The 22,720-nt window shown below is 50.5% G+C and overlaps 12 protein-coding genes across 12 annotated transcripts; 7 read left to right on the forward strand and 5 right to left on the reverse strand.

The window, feature by feature from the left end:
• Positions 1–913: 913 nt before the first annotated feature.
• Positions 914–2,392, forward strand: N7525_006196 (putative pyridine nucleotide-disulfide oxidoreductase AMID-like; the record flags this gene model as incomplete). Its single annotated transcript, XM_002569293.2, has 5 exons — positions 914–1,121; positions 1,181–1,522; positions 1,585–1,942; positions 1,994–2,301; positions 2,355–2,392. 5 exons carry the CDS (start codon positions 914–916, stop codon positions 2,390–2,392), a joined length of 1,254 nt encoding a protein of 417 aa, XP_002569339.2.
• A 246-nt stretch (positions 2,393–2,638) lies between these two features.
• On the forward strand, positions 2,639–3,356 carry N7525_006197 (glutathione S-transferase family protein; the record flags this gene model as incomplete). The annotated part of the gene is made up of 2 exons (XM_002569292.2): positions 2,639–2,692; positions 2,745–3,356. 2 exons carry the CDS (start codon positions 2,639–2,641, stop codon positions 3,354–3,356), a joined length of 666 nt encoding a protein of 221 aa, XP_002569338.2.
• Positions 3,357–3,574: 218 nt separating this feature from the next.
• Positions 3,575–5,892, reverse strand: N7525_006198 (GMC family oxidoreductase; the record flags this gene model as incomplete). Its single annotated transcript, XM_002569291.2, has 2 exons — positions 3,575–4,347; positions 4,413–5,892. 2 exons carry the CDS (start codon positions 5,890–5,892, stop codon positions 3,575–3,577), a joined length of 2,253 nt encoding a protein of 750 aa, XP_002569337.2.
• Positions 5,893–6,885: 993 nt separating this feature from the next.
• Positions 6,886–8,332, forward strand: N7525_006199 (uncharacterized protein; the record flags this gene model as incomplete). Its single annotated transcript, XM_061213648.1, has 3 exons — positions 6,886–7,177; positions 7,230–7,298; positions 7,353–8,332. The coding sequence occupies 3 exons, from the start codon at positions 6,886–6,888 to the stop codon at positions 8,330–8,332; spliced, it is 1,341 nt and encodes a 446-aa protein (XP_061068079.1).
• A 126-nt stretch (positions 8,333–8,458) lies between these two features.
• On the reverse strand, positions 8,459–10,246 carry N7525_006200 (rRNA (cytosine-C5-)-methyltransferase RCM1; the record flags this gene model as incomplete). Its single annotated transcript, XM_002569289.2, has 2 exons — positions 8,459–9,985; positions 10,049–10,246. 2 exons carry the CDS (start codon positions 10,244–10,246, stop codon positions 8,459–8,461), a joined length of 1,725 nt encoding a protein of 574 aa, XP_002569335.1.
• Positions 10,247–10,621: 375 nt separating this feature from the next.
• On the forward strand, positions 10,622–11,299 carry N7525_006201 (GNAT family N-acetyltransferase; the record flags this gene model as incomplete). The annotated part of the gene is made up of 1 exon (XM_002569288.2): positions 10,622–11,299. The coding sequence occupies one exon, from the start codon at positions 10,622–10,624 to the stop codon at positions 11,297–11,299; it is 678 nt and encodes a 225-aa protein (XP_002569334.2).
• Positions 11,300–11,985: 686 nt separating this feature from the next.
• N7525_006202 (FYVE zinc finger domain-containing protein) lies at positions 11,986–13,019 on the reverse strand (the record flags this gene model as incomplete). The annotated part of the gene is made up of 2 exons (XM_002569287.2): positions 11,986–12,369; positions 12,597–13,019. 2 exons carry the CDS (start codon positions 13,017–13,019, stop codon positions 11,986–11,988), a joined length of 807 nt encoding a protein of 268 aa, XP_002569333.2.
• Positions 13,020–14,807: 1,788 nt separating this feature from the next.
• On the forward strand, positions 14,808–15,851 carry N7525_006203 (2-hydroxyacid dehydrogenase; the record flags this gene model as incomplete). Its single annotated transcript, XM_002569286.2, has 1 exon — positions 14,808–15,851. The coding sequence occupies one exon, from the start codon at positions 14,808–14,810 to the stop codon at positions 15,849–15,851; it is 1,044 nt and encodes a 347-aa protein (XP_002569332.2).
• Positions 15,852–16,856: 1,005 nt separating this feature from the next.
• N7525_006204 (uncharacterized protein) lies at positions 16,857–18,708 on the forward strand (the record flags this gene model as incomplete). The annotated part of the gene is made up of 7 exons (XM_002569284.2): positions 16,857–16,894; positions 16,943–17,328; positions 17,421–17,772; positions 18,066–18,202; positions 18,260–18,295; positions 18,463–18,578; positions 18,655–18,708. The coding sequence occupies 7 exons, from the start codon at positions 16,857–16,859 to the stop codon at positions 18,706–18,708; spliced, it is 1,119 nt and encodes a 372-aa protein (XP_002569330.2).
• An 869-nt stretch (positions 18,709–19,577) lies between these two features.
• N7525_006205 (SAP18 family protein) lies at positions 19,578–20,390 on the reverse strand (the record flags this gene model as incomplete). Its single annotated transcript, XM_002569283.2, has 1 exon — positions 19,578–20,390. The coding sequence occupies one exon, from the start codon at positions 20,388–20,390 to the stop codon at positions 19,578–19,580; it is 813 nt and encodes a 270-aa protein (XP_002569329.1).
• Positions 20,391–20,716: 326 nt separating this feature from the next.
• N7525_006206 (mRNA splicing protein PRP18) lies at positions 20,717–21,867 on the forward strand (the record flags this gene model as incomplete). The annotated part of the gene is made up of 2 exons (XM_002569282.2): positions 20,717–21,624; positions 21,675–21,867. 2 exons carry the CDS (start codon positions 20,717–20,719, stop codon positions 21,865–21,867), a joined length of 1,101 nt encoding a protein of 366 aa, XP_002569328.2.
• Positions 21,868–21,955: 88 nt separating this feature from the next.
• N7525_006207 (chitin deacetylase CDA4) lies at positions 21,956–22,366 on the reverse strand (the record flags this gene model as incomplete). Its single annotated transcript, XM_002569281.2, has 1 exon — positions 21,956–22,366. The coding sequence occupies one exon, from the start codon at positions 22,364–22,366 to the stop codon at positions 21,956–21,958; it is 411 nt and encodes a 136-aa protein (XP_002569327.2).
• Between the last annotated feature and the right edge of the window lie 354 nt (positions 22,367–22,720).

Consider the following 22,720-nt stretch of genomic DNA (forward strand, 5'->3'; position numbering starts at 1 on the left):
TTGCAGTAATACCCCAATCCATTGACAAACTACCTAGGTATGGAGTAACTCGTGCAAATACTAATAAAACCCAAAAAGTCTGCTGAAATAAAAATCAATCGTGTATGTAATTAAATGAGGGGCGTATCTTATCAGATCTTATTATGATTGGTCCAGATTTAACTGTAACGTCAGGAACATTACGAAAAGCGGATCTTGCAGAGAAATGCGCTACCTAGGTATTTTTCTTTTTTTTTTTTCGTTCGAGCCCAGAATCAGATTAGATACTCATCTTGTCTGATCAGCGATCATTACCACTTGGGGCTGTATTGTACCGTACTAAGTACTTTACGGAGTACAGTCTTCGGGTCCAACCGTGAACGAATTTCTATTAAGTAACTTGAAGGCATTCCTCTGGGGATCTCTTCTATTCGCTGTTGTATGGTAAAAAAGAAAACCAAAAGGAGACTTAATGGATGCACAGAAAGTATTCAGAGTGTTTCCAGCCGCCATATCAGTTCTGCTGGAAAAAAAATCTGGTGTACAACTGAAGTTTCTATGTGTGTCGGAAAGATTCGCACAAAGTATGGAGTAATCGGAGTTGAGTTCGAGTCAATTCAACCGAAGAATCCATGGATGTTTCACCCGTGGACATTTCCATCGGATCTGATAAATCCGTGCCAAGAACCTTGGGAGAAGCCAAGAAAGGAACCCTGTTATCCGATGTCGCTTTCAATCTGATAAGATCCGGACCCGCATAATCCGATGATATGACGATATGTTTTCTTTACTTTCGTTCAAGTCCAGAGCTCAGTTAGTTCCTTGGCCTTTTTTTTTTTTCTCTCGGTTTCTTTTCTTTATTCTCCTTTTCCACTCTCCCTCTCTTTCTTGGGTTATTGCTCGTGTCACACATAGCTCTCCTTCTCAACCCATAATGCCCTCCAATGACTTTGTCAGAACTGTATCCCGCAACTTCCGAGTACTTGTGATCGGGGGCTCTTATGGTGGTCTATCTGCTGCGTTGGCTCTCATCGATCTTTCACATGGTCGCCTCCCGCGTTTCAACTGCAATCCCGATGCCAAAGCTCCTCCTCATCGCATTCCGATACAGATAACCGTAGTTGATAAGCGAGATGGCTATTGTAAGCTCCCCAGAATATCAACCATTCATTCACCATCACACTCTTACCCACATGTATAGTTCACCTAATAGGATCCCCAAAGGCCCTGGCCTGCGAGAAATTCGCGTCCGAGGCATGGACTCGTTTCCAAGATATTCCCGGGCTCAAGTCTCCAGATCTCAGCTTCATCCAGGGAAGCGTCAGTTCAGTTGATCTCAGTGCCAAAGTTGCCCATATTGTCGATGCAGACACCAACAACAACCGCACGGAGCCCTATGACTACTTGATTGCAGGCTCAGGGCTGCGTCGGTCTTTCCCCACTGTTCCCCAATCCTTGCGGCGAGATGAGTTCCTTAAAGAAGCCAGAGAACATATGACGAATGTGAAGCAAGCCCGTGATGGCATCGTAGTTGTCGGTGGAGGTATGTCTTCTCCATCACTATCTACTCCTTTCACCCCGCTAACGTCCCTCTTTCGTGAATAGGCGCTGTGGGCGTGGAGATGGCTGCCGAACTGAAGATCCTTAACCCAGCACAAAAGGTCACCCTGATCCACTCTCGTAAGCGCTTGTTATCTTCGGAGCCGTTGCCCGATGACTTTGCCGAGCGCGTAGTTTCTATATTGCGTGATACAGGAGTGGAGGTCATCCTAGGACAACGCGTTATCGATACCACCACTGTGGACACGAAAAATGAGACAAGGGTCTGGAATCTCACGCTCAGCGATGGCCAACAACTCAAGGCTGGCCATGTTCTAAATGCCGTCTCTCAAAGCGTTCCAACCTCAACATACCTGCCAAAAGAGGCCTTAAATGAGGAGGGGTACATCAAAGTGCACCGCTCGTAAGGCTCTCCCCCCAATGTTGCTCACAGAATATTTCTAATGTATTGCAGACTACAATTCTCCGGTGCCATCCCTAACGCAGAGCATCATTGGGCTGTAGGAGACCTCACTGCGTGGGAAGGTATCAAGCGCTGTGGTGGTGCAATGCATATGGGCCATCACGCGGCGATCAATATCCATCAACACATGATGGCCCAGTGCATAGGTGGAAAGCCAGACTACCAGACCCTACAACCGTTCCCGTCTGTGATGGGCCTGGCTCTCGGTAAAACGGCTGTCAGTTATATCCCTAGCGAGGGCACCCGCGAGGGCGAAGACCTGATGAAGAGCTTGTTTGGCAAAGACATGGGACATACCAGTGCGTCTTTATCATCCGGAATTTTTGAATTGAAAAGCTGACCCAAATTGTAGTTTGTTGGAACTATATGCGCCTCGGTGAGGCATGCTAGGCGTGGCCTAGTAGAGAGTCATTACATTTTGATTTTGATTTGTATATTATACATATTATAATTCCCCCGGGCATTCCAGCAATATTTCTATAAATTTACAAATCATCTCTATAGCCTTAGTCAAATCCCTGTTTTGCTTAGAAATCGGGTTCCACTTGATTCCCCCACGTTCGTTGGCTTCATATAAAACAACCCCCTCATTTTACTATTGTAGGCAAAACATATCTCACCTCATACATATCCACAATGGCACCATTCGGCACTATCTACTCTTATCAGCCCAGTCCTCGGGTCATGAAGGTCAAAGAAAGCACTCGAATGGGACCCAGAACCCTGAGCTAACCCCTTATAGGCCCAGGCTGCGGCCAACCTGAACGGCCTGGAGCTGGCAGTTCCGGAATTCGCTTTCGGAAAGACAAACCGCACCCCGGACTTCTTGTCTAAGTTCCCTTTGGGTAAAGTGCCCGCCTTTGAGGCTGCCGATGGAACAACCCTGTTCGAGTCGGACGCCATCACCCAATACATTGCCGAGAGCGGCCCGGCCGCCGATCAGCTCATTGGAGCCACCCCGGCTGAGCGAGCCACCATCCGGCAATGGATCTGCTATGCACAGGGCGAGATTTTGGATCCTGTGACGGAGTTGGCGCTGTGGCGTCTCGGTTTCCGCCCCTACGATGAGAAAGTGGAGGAGACCAACATCGCGCGTCTGGAACGCTCGCTGGGATGTCTCGAGACTCACCTCAAGGACCGCACTTGGTTCGTGGGCAACGGAAAGCTCAGCTTGGCTGATATTACTGTTGCCTCGGCCCTGGTCTGGGGTTTCTCCATGGCCATCGATGTTGAGATGCGCCAGAAGTTCCCCTCTGTGGTCACCTGGTACGAGCGCACCCTCGAGGCCGAGGGCGTCAAGGAGGCCTTTGGTGAGAAGAAATACATCGAGAAGCGTCAGGGTCCCCAGGCTTGAGGCTTGACATGATAGAAAGTAAATAGCATTAGCACCCGATCAAAGAATTACGATATTATATTCAGCTTCACGAAGCACTTGGATTATATAAAACGAAGGGACCTACAGAATCATGCTAGCCATATCATAACATATAAACAACTGACTCTCAAGCGGTCGGGCCAAGAAGAGTACATATTGACAAGTCCTGAAGAGATATTCCCACGGCAGGCATCCCATCACAGACGAGCAATCAAGCTGCCCTCGCCTCGTACCGTTCCCATCGCCCGCGCGAGGTTTCGGCTGGCCCAATCGGCGATCGCCATGTTGGTGACCATAGGGTTCACACCGCTAGCGCTAGGGAACACCGACGCATCCACAACATACAAACCGTCAGTACCCCAGACTTGACAATTCGGGTCCACCACACCTAATTTGGGTGACTTGCTCATACGGCAGGTACCCATCTGGTGTGCACTGGCAAACAAACCACGCCCCGGGTTCAAAGGGGATTTCCGACGAAGCTCGTCAATCCAATTCTGCAGGGCCGCGTCGTTGGTGCCGTCAGGGGCCTCGGGGTCCGAAGTCTCTGGCCGGATGAATGGGGGAAGGTCGCGATAAACGGTATGGAACTCTGTGGCGCCGGTGATATACGCAATCTTGGCGCAAGCAATCATGGCCTCCACGATGTGTTTTCGGTCAAAGGCAGAGACCGTGTAGTCAATCCGGCACCGTCCATCAACAGGATCTGGGTAAACACGACCAGTATCACGGTCTTTGGTCAAGGTAATGAAGCTCGTGCTGCGGCGCATCTTGGCCGCCCACAGCTTGTACTCCAAGGAGTCTCGCCAGGGGAAGATGGGAATGAACACGGAGGGCATCATTGAAACAGACTCAATCTTCACACCATGTCCATTTCCATCAAGGTCTTCAAACTCGTTGACAACCGTTGTGAGTGCAGAGCCTTCCCAGGGGTGAGTCTCCTCATTAAAGACAGCACCAGCTCCCATAACTGTGTAACAAACAGTAAGTGTCTGTAATGTGGGTTGTAGTGGGGGAAAGCGGGAGAGTGCTTACCTGGGTGAAGGTAAAGGTTTCGGCCAATCTGGGGGTTGTTCAAACCACTACGCAACAGCAGAAGAGGGCTTTGCAATGTACCGGCCGATATAACTACTTTCTTGGCCTTGATAATCACCTTGCGCTCCACCGCCGCAATACCACCGAGGCCCAAGTGTGAATCCCGCGACTTCCAGGTTCCCTGCACACCAGAAGCAACCTTTCTGCCGTTGACATTAGTGAATAGCACCTTCTCGACACAGAATCCTTCCATGAAGCTCGCGCCGGCCTGGGCAGCGTCCACAAGGAATGACTCCGTTGGACCTTTCTTCCCACCTGAGGCACATCCTAACGTGCAATACCCACAGTAGTGCTCACCGTGTCCAGTGTTTTGGGGAACTGTTTTGGCAGCGTAGCCCAGTTTCCTGGCGCCTTCCAGAATCACCCTATTCTGATGGTTATGCTCAACATGCTCCTCGTTAACACCCATGCGATGGCAGACACGGTCCAAGCTTTTCTGGAAGTCGAGGGAGGTGAAGAAAGGCAGCCCAGCATCCGCCCATTCCTGCCGGACATACCCCTGGGTCTGTAGAGATGCTGACCAGTTAACGGTACCGCCACCGCCCCACGTTGAGCCCGCTAGGACTGCCATCGAACCATCATCGCTGGAGATAGCACCTCCGTTCTCAAACATGTTGACAAATCCCTCATTCGGGCCCATGGGGAACGTGTTGGATGGATAGGAATAGGACTTTTCCACAACCAGCACTCGGTGACCCGCTTCGGCGAGGTTCTTTGCAGTCACGCTACCGCCGCAGCCACTTCCCACGATAACGACGTCGGTTTCAATCGTTTCTGGCTGGTCCCCAGGAGGGAATTGCAAAAACTCATACTGGAAACCGTCGGCGTGTTTGCCATGAGCAGGCAGGCGTGGGAACCCCAGCACTGGGCCTATGGTTGGACTGGTGATAATCCAACATTTCTTAACGATGGCGGTGAGTCCTCGGTAGATGGCGCGGAGAGGAGGCAACCGAGAAGTGTCCCATCCACGCACAACCTTTTCCCGGAATTCCACCGGTTGGTCCTGGATTGGCGTGGTGGAACCCGTTATAATCAGCGAGCCCGCACGGGTGTTGAGCGCAGTCAGGATAAACCCGAAGCCATTCCTTCCCTCGTCATGCACATAGTCGCCCAGGAGTCGCTCCACTATGGCCCGGAATTGCGGGTTTGAAGAAACATTTTCATGCAGATATTGGGTGGCAATGTTCACGGCATCCGGTCCAGAAATAACTGTTGACAAGCTGGATACGGCAGAATTCCACTCTGCATCTGAAATCACTCGGTCGTTCGATGACTTGGCCGTTGCCGCCGTGTGGATGGAGGGCACAAGTGCGTCGGCCAGCGCATACAAGGTTTTCCACTGCAACTCCGAGAAGTAAGTGGCCGAAGGCGCTGGCGGAAGAGGGACATCCCTCGGGGTGTATGTGGAGACAGCGGGCATATTTGCAACCAGAACAAAGGTCTCGTAGATCGAGCTCCGATGGTGCGGAGCAGAATGGGAATAAGAATTCTTTAATTAAAGAAATGAGATTGTGGAGCAAAGAGAGAAGTGCATCTGGGCACGGGTCACGGACGTTTATAATATACGAGCTCGACCTCAGGTCCCCACTATGGTAACAGATACATATTTGTTCTTAGGTGCATGTTTCGGACGATCATGGAGAGAGTAGTCCGTATAGACTAGTACTGGACTCCTCATACGACTGTGTCCTGTCAGCCCTTTCAGCCATTTCAGTTCTCACCCGAAAAAAAGAAAACACCAAAATCCGGGGAGAGAAGCCTCGGTTGGGTGGAGTCGAAAGTGAGCATATGTTGACTCTGGTGGGGGGAATTTGAATGCATCGACCAGTTAATATGCAAATCTTCCCATTGCCTGACGATTTCCAAAGGTCAAAGTTCCCTGGAGAGGCAGATCCCCCCCTCTTTCTCCGAAATAAGGGGGGCTCACAGGCTCACGGGCTCTCACGGGCTCAATTGCGGGGGGAATTGCCGAGTTCCAGGGCCATGTGAGAGTAGCATTTAAGACTAGAGCCTTGATAGGAAATGACCTTCGAGATGATGGAAGTTCATGCCAATGACAAGGTCACTTAAGTACTTAAGTACATCGACAAAGTACAGTCCCTTTGGTATCAGGGGAAAGTCCCTCTTCAACTCCCTACCGCCTTTTTTTTCTGCTGAGAGGAAATATCGATATATACATCTATACCATGTCTAAGGAGAATTGGGGTTTAGACCATAGAAGACATACAGAAATGCTATCGGAGACTATCTGAAACTATCTGAGAAGACCAGACTGCGCATAAACTTATTCTTGTAATAGTATTGTTGTAGTGTGCAGTCTACTGTGTGTGTGTGTGTGTGTGTGTGTGTGTGTAGATAGCTGTGTGCGTAACTTCTCCGCCCGGACCTTGACGACCTTGACCTTTCTCAAACAATGGACGCCCAAGCTCCCTCTAGCAAATGTAATCTGCCTAAAGAGAAAGTCTTCTCTATTCAGATCGGTTCCGAGACCTTTCGTCTCTCGGGTGCTTCACTTGCCTCTGATGGTAAACGCGCTTATTCTCTCCCATCCAACTTGAAACTGACCCCCTTCCAAACAGCTCCCTCCTACTTTTCACGCTTTTTTGAGGATCAATTGCGTCAGAGTCAAGATGTTGCCAACATAAGGACCCTATATATCGATCGTGATCCCGCGACATTCCGCGAAATCGCTAGGCATCTGCAGGGTATGAGACACCATGGACAAACACGGACGGAGGCTGATCAAGCTGCATCTAGGCTACTATGTACGGCCCCAGGATGGCGCGCAATTCGTGAAGCTATTCGCAGATGCGCAGTTCTATACATGTGGGCATTCTCTGTCCACATACCATGGAAGTAATGGCTGACTGACCCCGACAGTGCCCCGATTGATGTCCCAGCTGTTCGAGTCCGAATGCTTTATTCAGATCGGCGACCGACACTTCCAGATCCCCCGCGATATCTTCTCAGGTCCCGGTGATTCCCGAAACTTCTTCACCCTCGGATTTGCCGCCTTCTTTGCCTCCCCGTCCGAGGTGTTCCCGGGCCTGGACCGCCAGGGTCTCTTGCGACCTCCGGCCATCATCCCCCCAAGCGTGCCGGACCGATCGGCGGATGTCTTTGATGAGCTCCTGCATCTGCTGCGCGGGTATCCCTTACATATCAGAAACGAGGATCATCGGGCTTCGCTCCTACGCGACTGTCGTTATTTCCACCTACGCGGCTTGGAACAAAAGTTGATACCGCATCAGATAACCACCAATCCCTTCAGCCATCGTTTGGAAATAGTCATCCGGCTTGAGGATGTGCGACCGTCTGGGATTCAGTTTGCCTCTCATACGGTTTCTGGGTCGCCTATGGGTGGAATGGTCACATACACGCGCCCCTTTGTAGACGAGAGCGCTACGGATCTGGTAGTCGAGATCGGCAATGAGTCTAGTTTGATCCATCGGGGGAGCATGCGTGCTGATTTCCTAGGCCTGTCAAAGCAAAGAATTGCCAGCCTGTTACAGACGGTAGGCAAAAAGATGAACCTGCCTGATTCACATCCACCATTGGGCCAAGTCCCAATTAAGGTCCGGGTCGACCGTGAAACTGATCTCACGGTGGATGGAGAACAAGACCCCCAGCATTTGAGGATACCAAGAGCCAAGGCCGAAGCTGGCGAGGATGATGTGCCTGCAGCTAAACGCCCACGGGTCGATAATACGGACGATGGGCCCTGGGTTGTTCGGACAGGACAATGGCGATTGCAAGTGCAGACAGGCCCTACCGGGGCATACGAAGTTGTCTTGGTTGCTGTCAAATTGGACATCTATACCAGTGCACAGGTCCGAAACCGGTCACGGAAATTCCTTTAGTCGCGTGTACGTCTGTTCGAGTCTCAAACTGCATCATACGCCAGAAGACTTGAATGTACGATATCAAACAGATGCTCTCGGGGATTGTTGCACGCTGGCCAAACTTGCATTAATATATGATTTTGTCTAATCGGAGAATCCTCCCCATTCTTCATCGTCTTCATCTTCTTCCTCTTCTTCATCGCTCTCATCGCTCTCATCGCTCTCACCGTGCTTGCCATGTCCACTTCCCTTCGCCGGAACGGCCGCGATAGCGTGACCAGGGTCACGAATGAATCCAGCTACGAAGAATCCTCCAAGGCCTTCTGCGTCGCCTTGCCAAGATCTGATGCACGCTTCTAGTGCCTCGTCAGAGAGATCTACCGTGCCCGATGGCCCTGTCTCTCCTTCAGCTGGCCCCTCCTCTCGGACACCTCGTTTCTTCCATCGACGCAAGCCATCAGGCTGCTCATCGCGCCGCAGGAGGCGCCAGCCGCGCTCTTTGGCGACCTGAGAATTCAGAATGCGAGCTACGACACCCTCATTCTCAATTAAGTGAATAGAACAAGTACTGTACGTCACACGGGTAGCATTCGAGAAACGCAGAGCGTGTTCAACGATCCGCGCTTGGATACTTGATAGTTTGGTCAGTCGCTCTGAGTCGATTGTCCCATCTGGGATATCATTTTCATCTGTGGGCGCTGCCTGCGGAGTTCCCATGGTGGCTTTCGACTGTTCACCATCTGCTTCGTCTCCGTTGCTTGGGCGTTTCCTTTTCTTTCCATGTGACTTGGGCGCCTTGTATGCTGCCGCAGTAGGGAGTGTGAACTGAGGGACGTCGTCACGGCCGATGATTCCGCTACCAGAACAACTGGGATCCAACAACAACCCGGTAACTTTCTCAAACTGTTCGTCTTCCGGGTCAAGCGCAAGGAAATCCTGACCCTGCAGCACAGTGACCGAGTCAGCCCCGGCCAGACTAACCATTTTCTGCAGCGTTCTGGAACGCATGGTAGATGCATCCATAGAAAAGATTCTCTGTTTGCTGTCTTTGTTCCCCTTTTGTTGTTTGGCCAGAAGCGAAGCCAAGTGCGTAGTCTTGTTCCCCGGGGCAGCACAGCCATCAATCAAGTCGCCCTCCCATGGGTCGCTAGGCCCACGGTCACCTAACAGGAGATAGGCCGGAAAGCAGGACGCCTTGTCCTGGAGAATGATTTCTCCATTTTTGTAGGCAGATGAGGCAGTGAAGTCTGCGCCGAAAGGTACCGCCACCAAATCTGGAATGTTGGCATCGATGAACAATCGAGGCTCTGGCTTTCGGCTTTCCAGCTCGTCTTCCGGGGCCAATTCTGCAAGGGTGTCTACCCGACGGTAAGACTTGAACGTAGTGCTCAGCTGCTCTTCAAGTGTAGTGCGGATATTATTGATGCGCACCCAGCGCGGGTAGACGAAGTGGCTGGTTCCGTCAGCCAGTCGTTTCTCACGTATGACGACAGCCTTGAATTGCTCGATAGTGGCACACCCACGACGGACACGGGCCTTGGTGAACTCAGCCCTTAGCCTGGCCTTGTGACGCTCCACGGTCTGGCGCAGTGTGTGGGTCGCTGGTGCGGCAATGCCCTTTTTCGCGAGTAGATGATCATGAACGAGGAGAAGAGCGAGGAGTGGAGAGAGCTAGATGGAAATCACTTAGTCAGTCAGTAGGTATCTCAGATGGTTCCTCTAGAGTCAGCTCACCTTGCGCTCCAGGGCGAGAATGCCTGACTTGTCAATGACTTCTGCCAGCACGGTGTCCCATTTAGCAGCCTCGGTGATCAACGCATAGATCTGCGCTGGAGATGCGCGCAGGTCCCGAGCGCTGTAAACCCGGGACTTGAATGAGCCCCCTGAGGAGGGTGCAGTCAAGATAGCAACCGCATCAAAGTAGAGGGACATTGGGAGTATGGGATGTTGGTCGGAGAAATTGAGGATTTTCGCTATCGAAATGATATTGTGATGCTGTTTGTTCTGTTTGCATCAGATTGTATTGAACCATGAGACTATAAAACGAGCATACCTTCAAAGGTTATATGTGTATTACATTGGGCTCTTAGATATTATGACTTCGATGTGATAAGAGCACGTTCTAGTCGTCTTCAATTATATCCAAGCCCAACGACGGGTAGCATTCAATGTTTTGTGGCTGATCTCGACGATATCTATATATCTGCATGGGCCTTCCGCCATGACCTTTCAACTTTCCAAATCTTCACCGTCACCGTCATTGCCATTGAAGACTCTTTAACCTTCATATTTTCATCACCTACCAGAATGGCACCAAAAACAACGTTTAGCACTTCAATACAGCCGCCTCCAGGACCCAACGCAAAGCTAGTACTCCCATCCCAAGACACTAGCAACAACACCAACCCCACTATCTTCAATGATGCAATGATAATCCGAAAGTCCGTCTTCATCGACGAGCAACACTGCGCCGCAGACTCCGAGATCGACAGCGACGATGCCCGCAGCTGGCATTGGGTACTATACGACAATTCCGCTGCGTCCTCCACGCCGGTGGGGGTTATCCGCCTGGTACCCCCGCCACAGGCACCTCACGCCCATCTCACGGAAGCGCCAGCGGCGGTCGTCGCGCGGGAAGTGCCCGAATACGACTGGACGCACGAGCCTTGCATCAAGCTGACCCGGGTGGCGATCATGCCGTCGTTCCGCGGCCTTGGACTTGGGCGACGATTAGTGGAGACGGCGCTGGGCTGGGCGGCTATGCATGCGGCGGAGATAGACGAGGCCGCGGTGCAGATCGCTGCGACGGGGGGATCACCTGTTACTCCGACTCCGTGGCGGGGGTTGGTCCTTGTGCATGCCCAGGTGGATGTGGAGGGGATGTATGCTGGGCTTGGATTTGCAACGGATCAGTCGTTGGGTCGGTGGGATGAGGAAGGGATTGAGCATGTGGGTATGTTCCGGCGGGTGGTTCTGGATAAATAATAATGATCTACAGGGGGCAAGCATAGTCTACCGAGTAGAGAAGAAGCTCATATGGATTCAATATCAATGGATTCAACTAGATCGAACTAAATCGAACTAGATTTCAACTTGGGGAATTGCAAGACTATCACATTCCCTCAAGCATGGGATCAGGGACCAGTAAAGCAGAAACATCAAATGAGATCGCCGCGCAACAAAAACCGACGGGGTATCCTGATCAACGCAAAGCAAAAGAAATGAAAAGAAATGAAAAAAATCAACCGGGCTGCTAAGGACCGATGAATATCAACGCAAAGAAGAAACAGAAAAAAGAAAACAGATACAAAAATCAACCGAGTCGCCAAGGACCGATGAGTATCTGATCAACGCAAAGCAAAAACAAAAGAGAAACAGAAACAGAAAGCAGAAAAGCAGAAAGCAGAAAGCAACCGGGTCGCTAAGGACCGATGAGAACCCTCTAGGCATGCAAAGTCATGACATGACTGCAGAAAACAGAAATAGAGAAACAAAGCCCAGGGCCCAGGGCCTGTCAGAAACGCCAAAGCCATGATCGCCAATAGAGAGAAAAACAGGTCACGCACGAGCATGACTCGGTAGAGTGAAAAAGATTATGAAAAGTAAGATCAAGTGAAACGCCGAGCTGCAGCAGTCCTGCTGGCCACAGTAAAGGAAACATGGCAATGCGTCTAGAAAGTGCTCCAATTCCAGTCACGAGGAACGGAGGCAGCGACCTCGGCCTGATCCACGGTGGACTCGGGATTCTCAGTATTCATGCCCTCGGAGTCGGCACCAGAGATGCCAATCTGCTGAGCATCGATGGTATTCTGGATTTTGTTCAGACGGTCGGAACGGTTCTCTTCCCAACGTTGGTGGGCGCTCCAGCACAGATCGCAGGCACGGGAGGGGACACCATCGGGATGGAAGCGGGCATCCTGGTCGAGGGGAACGAGGTGAGGTGTGTGGGACGCGCAGAAGACGTGGCCACAGTGACGGCAGTGGTGGCGGCGCAGGAAGAGGCCAAATGAGGAGCGGCAAGTTGGAGAATCACAGTTGGAAGAGGCAGAGTCAGCCTGGATAAAGTTAGCAATTGTCCTCTTAAGAGTGACCAATGCGATCAAAGGACAGGTGGGATGCGACAGGGCTGAGGCGGTGGACTGTAGCACGCCATTTCTCGGAAATGACGAGCTCACACGACATTTGCTTTGAGTAGTGCGCAATTCAAACCGAACCCAATCCCTATAAAGGCGCCGAAGGAAGGAAAAGAAGAAACTATTTTTTTTCTTCTCGAGATACTCACTTTCCAGTGTGTACGGGTCGGAAGGCCGGTTACCGCACCCAGGTGTTCATTCTTCATCCACTCATGCTGGGCGCTCTGGCTTATTTCGCTGGACTGACTCTCCATGGTGGAGCGGCGGCTGATAGGTTCCGACGAGTCCTCGTTCAGGCTGTCAAGAGAGCCGTGTGCGCTGCGGGGTGGGGTAATAGGCGATGATTTCTGGGGCCGCTCAGTGGGTCGGAGAGCTGCAGGCACATAGAGGGGGCCCTTAAGAGGACGCAGCTGCCGCGACTGTAGAGGCAGTTGGTGCAGGGAAGCGGTGGTCATGCGAGGGGAGGTCGGGGAATTGTTGGAGGGAGTGTTGGTGGCGGAGTTGGTTGGGGATGGTTGACCATAAACCGAAATCTGGTTGGTTGCCGGGTTGGTCAAAACATGAGTCGCCATGATGATGAAGATAAAAAAAAGAAAAAAAGATAGTTGACAGGAAGAGGATTGGGATGTGTTATGAATTGAAAAGGTGGGAGGCGGAATGTTAAGAGTAGAGTTTAAAGGGCAATCCCAAGCTCAGCGGCAAAAAGCAGATACCGAGGGGCAAAAAGGAGTTCGAATAAATGTAAGTACGGAGTACACAGAGAGCCGTTCAGCCGGGGAAGAGGCAAGAAAACAAGTCGACTGTGAGTGGTCGAGCCCAGTGGAGACCAGGAACGTTGGAGCTAAGATTGTATTTTCGTATGCAGAAAGTGGATTAAGTGGAGATATTGGAGATGAGAACGGGTGAACAGTGTTGAGAAGTGGGAAAAGAAGAAGAAGAAGAAGAAGAAGAAGAAGAAGAAGAAGAAGAAGAAGAGACAAAATAAATAAAAGGAAAAGGAGGTGAAGGAGAAGCCCTGGAGGTGAAGAGCATACTACTCTGAGAGTACTTGGCTGTGATACTGTTACCTTTAGATCTGGTATTGTATTGTATCTCATGTGTATGGGGAGTACAACTTGTCTGCCTTCTACTTTGGGGTACTTGGTGGCGGGGACTATACATGCGCAGGGGCCAAGTACTGCCAAGTACTATTATGTAGCCCGTGTGTCTTTTCCACGTATATCGAGTACACCCTCTTGCAGGACGTACTTTTTTTTTTTCTCTTTTTCCCTTTTCCTCCACGGTGATTTACATACAACATACATTTCCCCGATATGAAATTAGAAACTGGACTAAAAGATCTGGATTACCTCGACTTTCTTTTGACCGCCATTTCTGATTACCCAGACCGGTTTTCCATATGAAGCCCCAGTGACGGGTTTCCTTTTGCGGTCTCTCCACTTGAACCTTGGAATCCGCAATTGGGTCAAGGACACAGTTCCGATCTACTTCCCAGATTCCAAGGTTCACATAATTATATTGTATTCAAGACTCATATACTGTACTTACAGACATACGACATAGAATAATAATACAATCAACAAATAATTTAACAATGTAACATGCACTTGCAGTCTTCATTTATCCAAGACAACACTGGAAAATAGGGGAAAAGAAGGGAAAATGTCGCTCCTTCCTCGGGGATCCTTAGGTTCACTAGCGTCAAACTACGGTAAACACTGACCAATCAGACAGCTTGTGGCGTCTCTTCTTATCATCGAGCGATGATTGGGCCGTTTCAATCTCAATCATCCTATTGGCCTGACCCTCGAGCGGATGCCGGAGCCCCGCGGAAGTCTGAGACCGAAGTATCCAATCAACTCGTAGGAAATAGAAAGAAATAAAATATAAGATTATCTGCAAGTCTGAAAGAAGTAATCATCCAGAAGACCTCGGGAAGTTGTGGGCACTGGGTTTTGGGGCCGAGGTCAATGTTAAACCTCGAGAATAAAATAAGGAAACATTGAAGTTGCGTTTGGAACTGGTTTCAGAGTACGGAGTACTCCGTACGGAGTAGACCATTACTATCCCGCCTACTCCTGTAATGACGGTTGATGCATACTACTACCTAACTAGGTAAGAGGTAGTATTTCATATAGGTCATATTCCGTTTCTGAGACCTCTGGAGAATTGGACGAGTACAACATACAGTATACTACATCTGCACTGGAATGCGGGAGGTTGCAGTCGGAGATCTGGGGAAAGTACCTTATCCCAAAAGCGCCGCTTGCAGGCGTCATACGATAACACCCATGTCGTCATGACTTTGTTATACTTCAATATGCAAACCTTGGAACCCCCGGATCACAAAAGTATCTATCATGAAGCTGGCTGTCTTTAGTGCCAAATCCTACGACCGCACCTACTTTGACCAGGTGCGTGAGCAGCACTTTCCCGAGCTCTGCACCATTGAGTACCATGCCTTCGCGCTGTCTGAGGAGACAGTGCCCCTAGCCCAAGGTTGCGATGCAGTGTGCGTCTTTGTCAACGACACCCTGGACGAACGCGTGCTGAGAGCCCTTCATGCCTACGGGATCCGTGCCATCTTGCTCCGCTGTGCGGGATTCAACCACGTCCATCTCGAAACTGCCGAAGAGCTAGGCCTCTTTGTGGCGAACGTCCCGGCATATTCCCCCGAAGCCGTGGCGGAGTTCGCAGTGGCCCTGATCCAGACTTTGAATCGCAAGACTCACCGCGCATATAATCGTGTGCGTGAGGGCAATTTCAACATCGAAGGTCTCCTTGGGAATACTCTGCATGGCAAGACCGTGGGGATCATCGGTGTGGGACGTATCGGACTCGCAGCCGCGCGCATCTTCCACGGCTTCGGCTGCCGACTACTTGCGCACGACCCCTTTGCCGGCGAAGAGTTCCGCCAGTTCGGGACGTTAGTTGACCTCGACACCCTGCTACAGGAGAGCCACATTGTTAGTCTGCTTTGTCCCCTTACGGACAGCACGAAGCATCTCATCAATGAAGAGACATTGGCGCGCATTAGACCGGGGTCCTTACTGGTCAATACATCGCGGGGTGGACTCATCGATACCGCGGCGGTCATCCAAGCGCTGAAGACGAAGCAGCTGGGCGGTTTGGCGTTGGATGTCTACGAAGCCGAAGGCGAGATTTTCTATAACGATCACTCCGGGGAGATCATCGACGACGACGTCCTGATGCGCCTAATGACCTTCCACAACGTCTTGATCTGTGGTCACCAGGGGTTCTTCACACGCGAGGCCCTCGAGGAGATCGCTGAGGTCACACTCGGCAATTTATCCGATCTGGTCTCGGCCCGCTCGTGCAAGAACTCCCTGGTCACGGAGGGACATGTACTAGTTCCCCCTGATACAGAGCCGGTAAGGCTATAAGGGAAGTCTGAGTATATCTGAATATGAAGCATCCATGTATTTATATTTACAGTAATCTACCACACACGTTAAGCCGACGTTATCGTTCATCTAAACCCCTCTTCTCCTGCTTTGAACTATGCCCCTGTGATTGACCCTTGAACCATGACTTCTGATGCAGCTCTGGAAGAGGAGCGTTGTCAAGCTTTATTTTAAGTTCCTCGATATCTACTTCTGACCAGAATGGATAATTCTGAGAATCCTATTCATGGGAATCGGATTAGAAAATGGCCTTGCGTTTCCCCCCCCAAAAAAGGAGTTTCCGTCCTCCTTATAGTCACCACTGCGTGTTGATACCATGATTGCTGCTAACAGAGAATAGCCCACCTTTGGCCTGTCATATGACGGGAAACACGCAATTCAAGGAGATTCACAGCCTCGGGCAATTCCAGGCCTTTCTCACCTCAATAATCCTTTTACCTGCGGATGTGAATACATAGTCTATATACAGCCGGTGAAGCCTCGGTAGTTGGGATGATCAACATGAACATGTGGATAACCCTCCAGCATAAGATGGAAATTGTGGTTGTAGAATAGAGAATTACAGAGCAGATAGAATTCTGACCGGTCCAGCCCAAATTTGTGAATTTTGGTCCCTTATAGGATATGTACGGAACGTCCTTATTAAACGAACTCCGGTTAGCTCTATGTTGTATTTGTTAATGCTAAAGTTAGTTGGAGATAGTCGCCACACCAAGTATTGTCTACACATAGTAGAGAGGCATTGTAGAATGGTCCGAATACGATTGTTATACGCCTAACACCTGAATATGCTAATCAGAATTGCCCGGAACTCAAGATCTGCAGGTCTCGGCCTCTTTTCCCTTCTGGGAAATAAACTTGGAAGCCTCGGGCCATCTTGACATCATCCACGTGCGGGCATTTATATCCTTGGAAGTTCTTCTTTGTTGACTTGCACTTTTTGAATCTCATACATAATATATAACACTGTTATAGTATAACATTATGGACAACAATCAAGGTTGCAAGATTACTCTCTATTGGTACGCTCCTCACAGTCTCTCACAGAATCATACTAACCCACATTCCAGGCTCGAGCAATCTCGAAGTCACAGAATCCTTTGGCTGTTGGAAGAACTGAAATTGGAATATGAGCTCAAAATATTCAAGCGTCGCGCTGACAAGCTCGCCCCTGCTGAGCTGAAGGAGGTCCACCCGCTGGGCAAGTCGCCTGTGATCACCATCCAGGCACCGGGCGCCACCAAACCGCTAGTATTGGCGGAGTCTGGTGCGATCGTCGAATATCTCTGTGACCACTTTAGTAGCGCGCGACCGACGCTAGTACCACAACGGTACACGCCCGGCAGCGAGGGCAAAGTGGGCGGAGAGACCGAGGAGTGGATGCGTTATCGCTACTTCATGCACTACGTGGAGGGCAGTTTGATGCCTTTCTTGGTTATGACCTTAGTCAACGACTGTAAGTCGCCTTTCATTTAAAGCGTAAACACCGTACATGCTCGCATGGCGTTGATGATCCAACGTTGGAAGCATCGCTGACATTTCCGACAGCTATTCGGAACGCCCCTCCATTCTTTGTTCGACCTATCACTAGCATTGTTGCCTCACAAGTTGAGAATCAGTTCCTCACTCGGAACGTTGAGGGTAGTCTCGCCTTCCTTGAGGACCAGCTCCGCACATCTCCTGAGGGTGGCCAGTACATTTGCGGCAAGGAGCTGACAGCTGCCGATATATTGCTGAGTTTCCCAGTCATCGCTGTTACCATGAGAGTGTTGAAGGAGGAGAAGAACAAGGAGAGATACCCTCTTCTTGTCGAGTATGCTAACCGCCTCGAGAGAAACGAGGGGTACCAGCGTGCCGTGAAGAAGATTGAGGAGATTGAGGGAAAGTTCTCAGCTTCTATGTAGATTAGAAATTATGACAAAGGGCAGAATGGATTCCCGTAAGTCGTTAAGCCCTCAGGTCTCATTTATCTCATGTATACCCCGTTACGTCGCTGAGATATGGAAGACGTTTGGTTGGCGGATGATCTCGGATATCATTTCACACCTCCGCAACCGCATACATCGACAATGAGAGTATCCAGCAAGGATAAGATAACAAGAAGGAATAGAGAGAGAGAGACAAAATAATATATATCATTTCATATTTGGAATGTACAACGTAACTTAGCATGTAGACCTCGGGAAGGTTGAGGACGAAAACTGATTACATCATTCAGCTGATTCATCATCATGTGACCTTCAACTTCAATCCCGGCGACGCTTGCAAGCGTTGTCGATTCTGTGTCTACGCTTCATCGCTTTCCGCAACAATGGCTGGTCCTAGCAAGTGTGAGTTTTGAGAGTCCCATGTGTGTAATGAGCTGAATTGCTAACCCATTGTTCCAGCTTTGGTCCTTGACCCGGCCCTCCAGAAATACTACGGTACATTGCCCCCAACCCCATCTCCCAAGATCCAAGGTTCCGGATGAGTTTCACGCATTACGCTGGCGCAAGCATAGATATGAGCTACTTGGACCAGCTCTGTCGAACCCAGAATCCTGCAACGCAATATATTCTCACCGATTGAAGATTGACTAACGGACCCACAGAGCTCAATGCCAACCGTTACAAGTACTGGCGCTGGACTCCGCGCCATGCCATGATATCGTTCGTCTACATGGGCCTGATTCCCGGCGTTCTTGGCTACGTTGCCTACAAGTACGAGGTATGGAATGGCTTATTGTGGTTGGATTGCGATTGTGGTCCAATCCCGCGGAGAAGCATGCGCTAACAATATGCAGGGCCAATTCGAGTTCCGTGGCAAGCGAAGGGGAGATTCGATCGCCGAGTGGTAGATATCTAGCGATGAACTTCATAATCCAATTCCCGTTTCGTTATCAAACCCGTACCGAGCAGCGACTGTGCCATGACGCGACATGAAGAACTACACACTGAGATGTTGGAGATACTAGTGTGTCGAGGGATTTTGCCTGACTTTTTCTTTTTGTGCCGGCGCCCGTTGCGTGGGCCGTGTACTTTATCACAGCATATACCGCATGGATTCCTTTGTTTTGTTGACTTAGTGTACCGTGCTTGAATCTGGGGTTTACTTTCAAGGCCAAATATACAGCCTGGGGGTATCTCATCCAAAAGACAGGTGATATCCATATCCATTCTAGTGACAGTTGCTATCCCGGATTTCTGATAGGCATCTGTTCGCCACCAGCTTGGAGGTCGTCCATGGATGGTAATAGCTGAGCATCTGCATGCTCAACCTTTGTAACCTGATATGCCCCACTCTAGCAGAATATCAGGTTGCCGCATAGAGTTAGCTAAATAATGGGTAAGTATCTACACGACCACAGGATGAATACCCTTCACCCTCAAGCCTATTTATGCTACATACGGCGATTGAAGAGGCCAACATCTTCGAAAGTTAGATAAGTAGATTTCCCTAGAGCGGATTTTGCTAAAATGCTGCAATATGAAGCTATAGTAGCCCCTTAGGCCAGTGGCAGAGCGCGACCCTAACGCCGAGGCAGGGCGCACATCATTCTTGTTTTTTTTTTTTTTTTTTTGCTTTTTTTGATGGTACTGTATGTAGTATCTGGTACAGAATCCATTTCCACTGGCCTTAAACTAGATAATCATACAATGTCTCAATATGGGTATCCATCGCCCTTTTGACAACCTTGCTTTTGAACTGGAGTTCTCCTCGCCCTTCTCAATATGGCGCCCATCCACGACGGCCTCGTCCACCTTCAGGCAGTCGCTCGCCACGATGCCAATCACCTCGGGGCATATGGGGAGGTCCACCACCACCACCACGAGGACCACGACCAGGCCCACGAGGATATCCGTTATCCCGGAACGCGCGCATGCCACCTCCACCTCCACCCCTGGGTCCCATGATCGGGCCCGACGCGCCATTGAGCGCCGGCGCAACGGAACCGTCCTCGAGCGGTGGAAGAATTGCGCATTCAATGTAGTCTCCAACGATGAAACGGGCATCCTGCAGGGGCCTGTCGGCCTCAGAGCCCTGAAAACGGAGCGGGCCAGGGCGAGGTCGTGCTTCCTGTTTATCTTCGTCGTCGTCTGCGTGCAATGGACTATCTCTCGGACCAACAATAGCACTGCCTAAATCCCTGCTCAAGTATCGTCCACGCGCATCGGGGCCGCCCATTGCCGCGCCGCGTGCGTCGGGGTAAATCAGTCGGAAGCAGAGACGGGTCCCAACGGGTGGGTCAGGGAGTAATGAAGGAAGAGCAGAAGTGAGAAGTTGTGAGAGCTCGCGAAGTGTACATGAGTGCCATGTGTAGATCTCCAGATGTGGTGGGAGCGCTGTAGATGCGACAGGTGATGTTGGACGAATGGCATTCGATCCGCTGACCGGTCCTCCGCGGCGAGATGGTGGGGGGATGCTGTAGTCGGATAGAGGGTTGTAGTTGTTAACTCGGTAGAAGAGCTTCAAATGAAAAGGTGCAGTGGTCTGGCGATTGATCGGAGCTTTGGGGCCCTCGCGCGACGGAGCGGCCATGATGGAAGGTAGGGTGAAAATTAGAGGTTGTAATTCAGAGGATGAGGAGAAAACAGGAGAGAATGGAGGTGCGATGACTCGAATGTGAATTAAAGCTTGGATAAAGGTCCTTGGAGGTGAGTGCTTGGAATTTGGTTGAGGGGAGTTGGAAGAGACAAATGCGGCGTCGAAAAGCTGCGGGTTCTCTTGACGTGCAAAGCCGAACATTCTTTTCCTTCAACTTCCACACATCTTCCTTTGACGCAACTCCCCCTTATTTATTCGTCTACTTTTATCTTGAGCCACAGTCGCATTCTCGCATTATTTAAGCTCACTGCAACACCGCCATGGATTTCGCCGCGTTGATGTCCAAGGAGATCTCCAAGGCCAAGGGTAGCGATGCTTCGAAGCCATCCGCCAAAGATACAGGGAAAAGCTCCCCCGCACCAACGAAGAAATATATGCGACGAGGCGATGTCGAAGCTGCCCGGATTGAAGCTTATAACGAAGAGCAAGAGCGACTTGCACGGGAACGCGAAGAGCGCATGGCGAATAAGCGCAAGCTCGAAGAAGAAGAAGCGGATCGAGTCCGAGAACGCGAGGAGAAGAAGCGAAGACTAGCCGAGGAGTCGAAGAAGAGGAGGGAAGAAGAAGAAACAGCCAAAGAACGTGAACGGCGGCGGAGGCTCGGTCTGCCTGAGCTGCCTGAGAATACCCCAGCCGACGGTGACGCAGAGGAAGATATCGAGGAGGAGGAGCTTACTGCAAAATTACGAGAGATGAATGCGCCAATAAAATTGTTCGGAGAGGACTATCGAGCCCGTCTTCGACGATACCGTCGTCTAGTTCAGCGGGCCGCTATTCCCAAGAAGAAGGTGACCGATGGACCTATTCCCACCACCCTGGAGCCCGTGTCTGGTGGACAGATGATCATTCCAGCCAAGATCCCAAAGGACCAAGAGAACCGTCTGTTCCTTTTCCGGCAATTGGGATCTTACTTCAACATGGTTTTGTCGGAATGGGAACTAGCACTAGCCAAGCGTGACATCTCCGTGCGAGAAAGTTTCCAGGGAAAACAAGCGTTCAATGCCATGATCCAATCACGCGAAAACATGACCCCGTTGTTCCGCCTCTTCGAGAAGTCCGACCTGGAGGATGGTCTGTTGGAACCAATTGTTGAAATTGTGCACAAGGCGCAACAACGGCGATATGTCGATGCAAATGATGCTTACCTACGCGTGAGCATCGGTAAAGCGTATGTCGATCCCACTGGTAGATTTAGAAATGACGCTAACATACCTATAGAGCGTGGCCCATCGGTGTGACCATGGTTGGTATTCACGAGCGATCAGCACGAGAGAAGCTGCATCAGAGTGACCAGCAGGCACATATTCTGAGTGACGAGATTACCCGCAAGTATTTACAAAGTATCAAACGCTGCTTGAGCTTTGCGCAAGTCCGCTGGCCGCCGGAGGATCAATTGCAGATGATGGGTTAGCCCGTTGAGAATAGTGTCCGAATATACCCATAGCGTTTCAAGAAGGAAAACATGTACATTTAGATTCATTTTGCCATCAACTTGAACATCAACTTGAACTGGTCTCTTTCAATAACCCGGAGACTGTGACAACGCGGTACCCTCTGCGATTCAGCTCCGGCAATACCTTCTGTAACATGGGCACCGTCCACTCTCTCCGATCATGGCAAACAATGATACTCCCTGGCTTGACCATACTCAAAATATGACTCGCGTTCAGTTTCCAAAATGGCACCTGCGGATCATGCGGATACACATCCCCGAGCACCAGCCGATAGCCCAGCTCCTTTACAAGGGATCTCATCCGGGAGCTGAAAAATCCCGAGCCAGGGCGAAAGAGCCAATTCTCGGGCTGTGGTGTATTTCCTGCGACATAAGCGTCCTGGATTCTGGCATGGACTGATCGGACCTGATCTGCCAAGGCGTCGTCACTGAGTGCACGCGATGGTTCATCATACATGGCATGGTTGGCCAGTTCATTGCCAGCTCGGACGAGATCAGCCAAGACAGATTCGTGTCCTGGGATCTGGGATCCTATCAAGAAGAAAGTGGCAGCTGCATTGTGCGATTGCAATAGACGAAGAATTGCAGGTGTGTGTATGGAGGGCGCGTCGTCAATCGTCAATGCAACCACTTTGTTGCTTGTGTCTACGCGGAAGAGTACGTCGGGCCAGCGACGTTGACAGTAACGAATGAACAGACTTGGGGGTTTGTATATGCAATGAAATGGTACCAGGAGAAAAAAAGTGGTGAGGATGGCTTGAAGCATGGCTTATGCGGAGGATTGAAGGTGTTTTGTCCGAGATCGCGGGAG

This window comes from Penicillium rubens (genome assembly GCF_028828025.1).
Source record: "Penicillium rubens strain IBT 27055 chromosome Unknown utg000003l_segment0_segment0, whole genome shotgun sequence".
Taxonomy (NCBI): domain Eukaryota; kingdom Fungi; phylum Ascomycota; class Eurotiomycetes; order Eurotiales; family Aspergillaceae; genus Penicillium; species Penicillium rubens.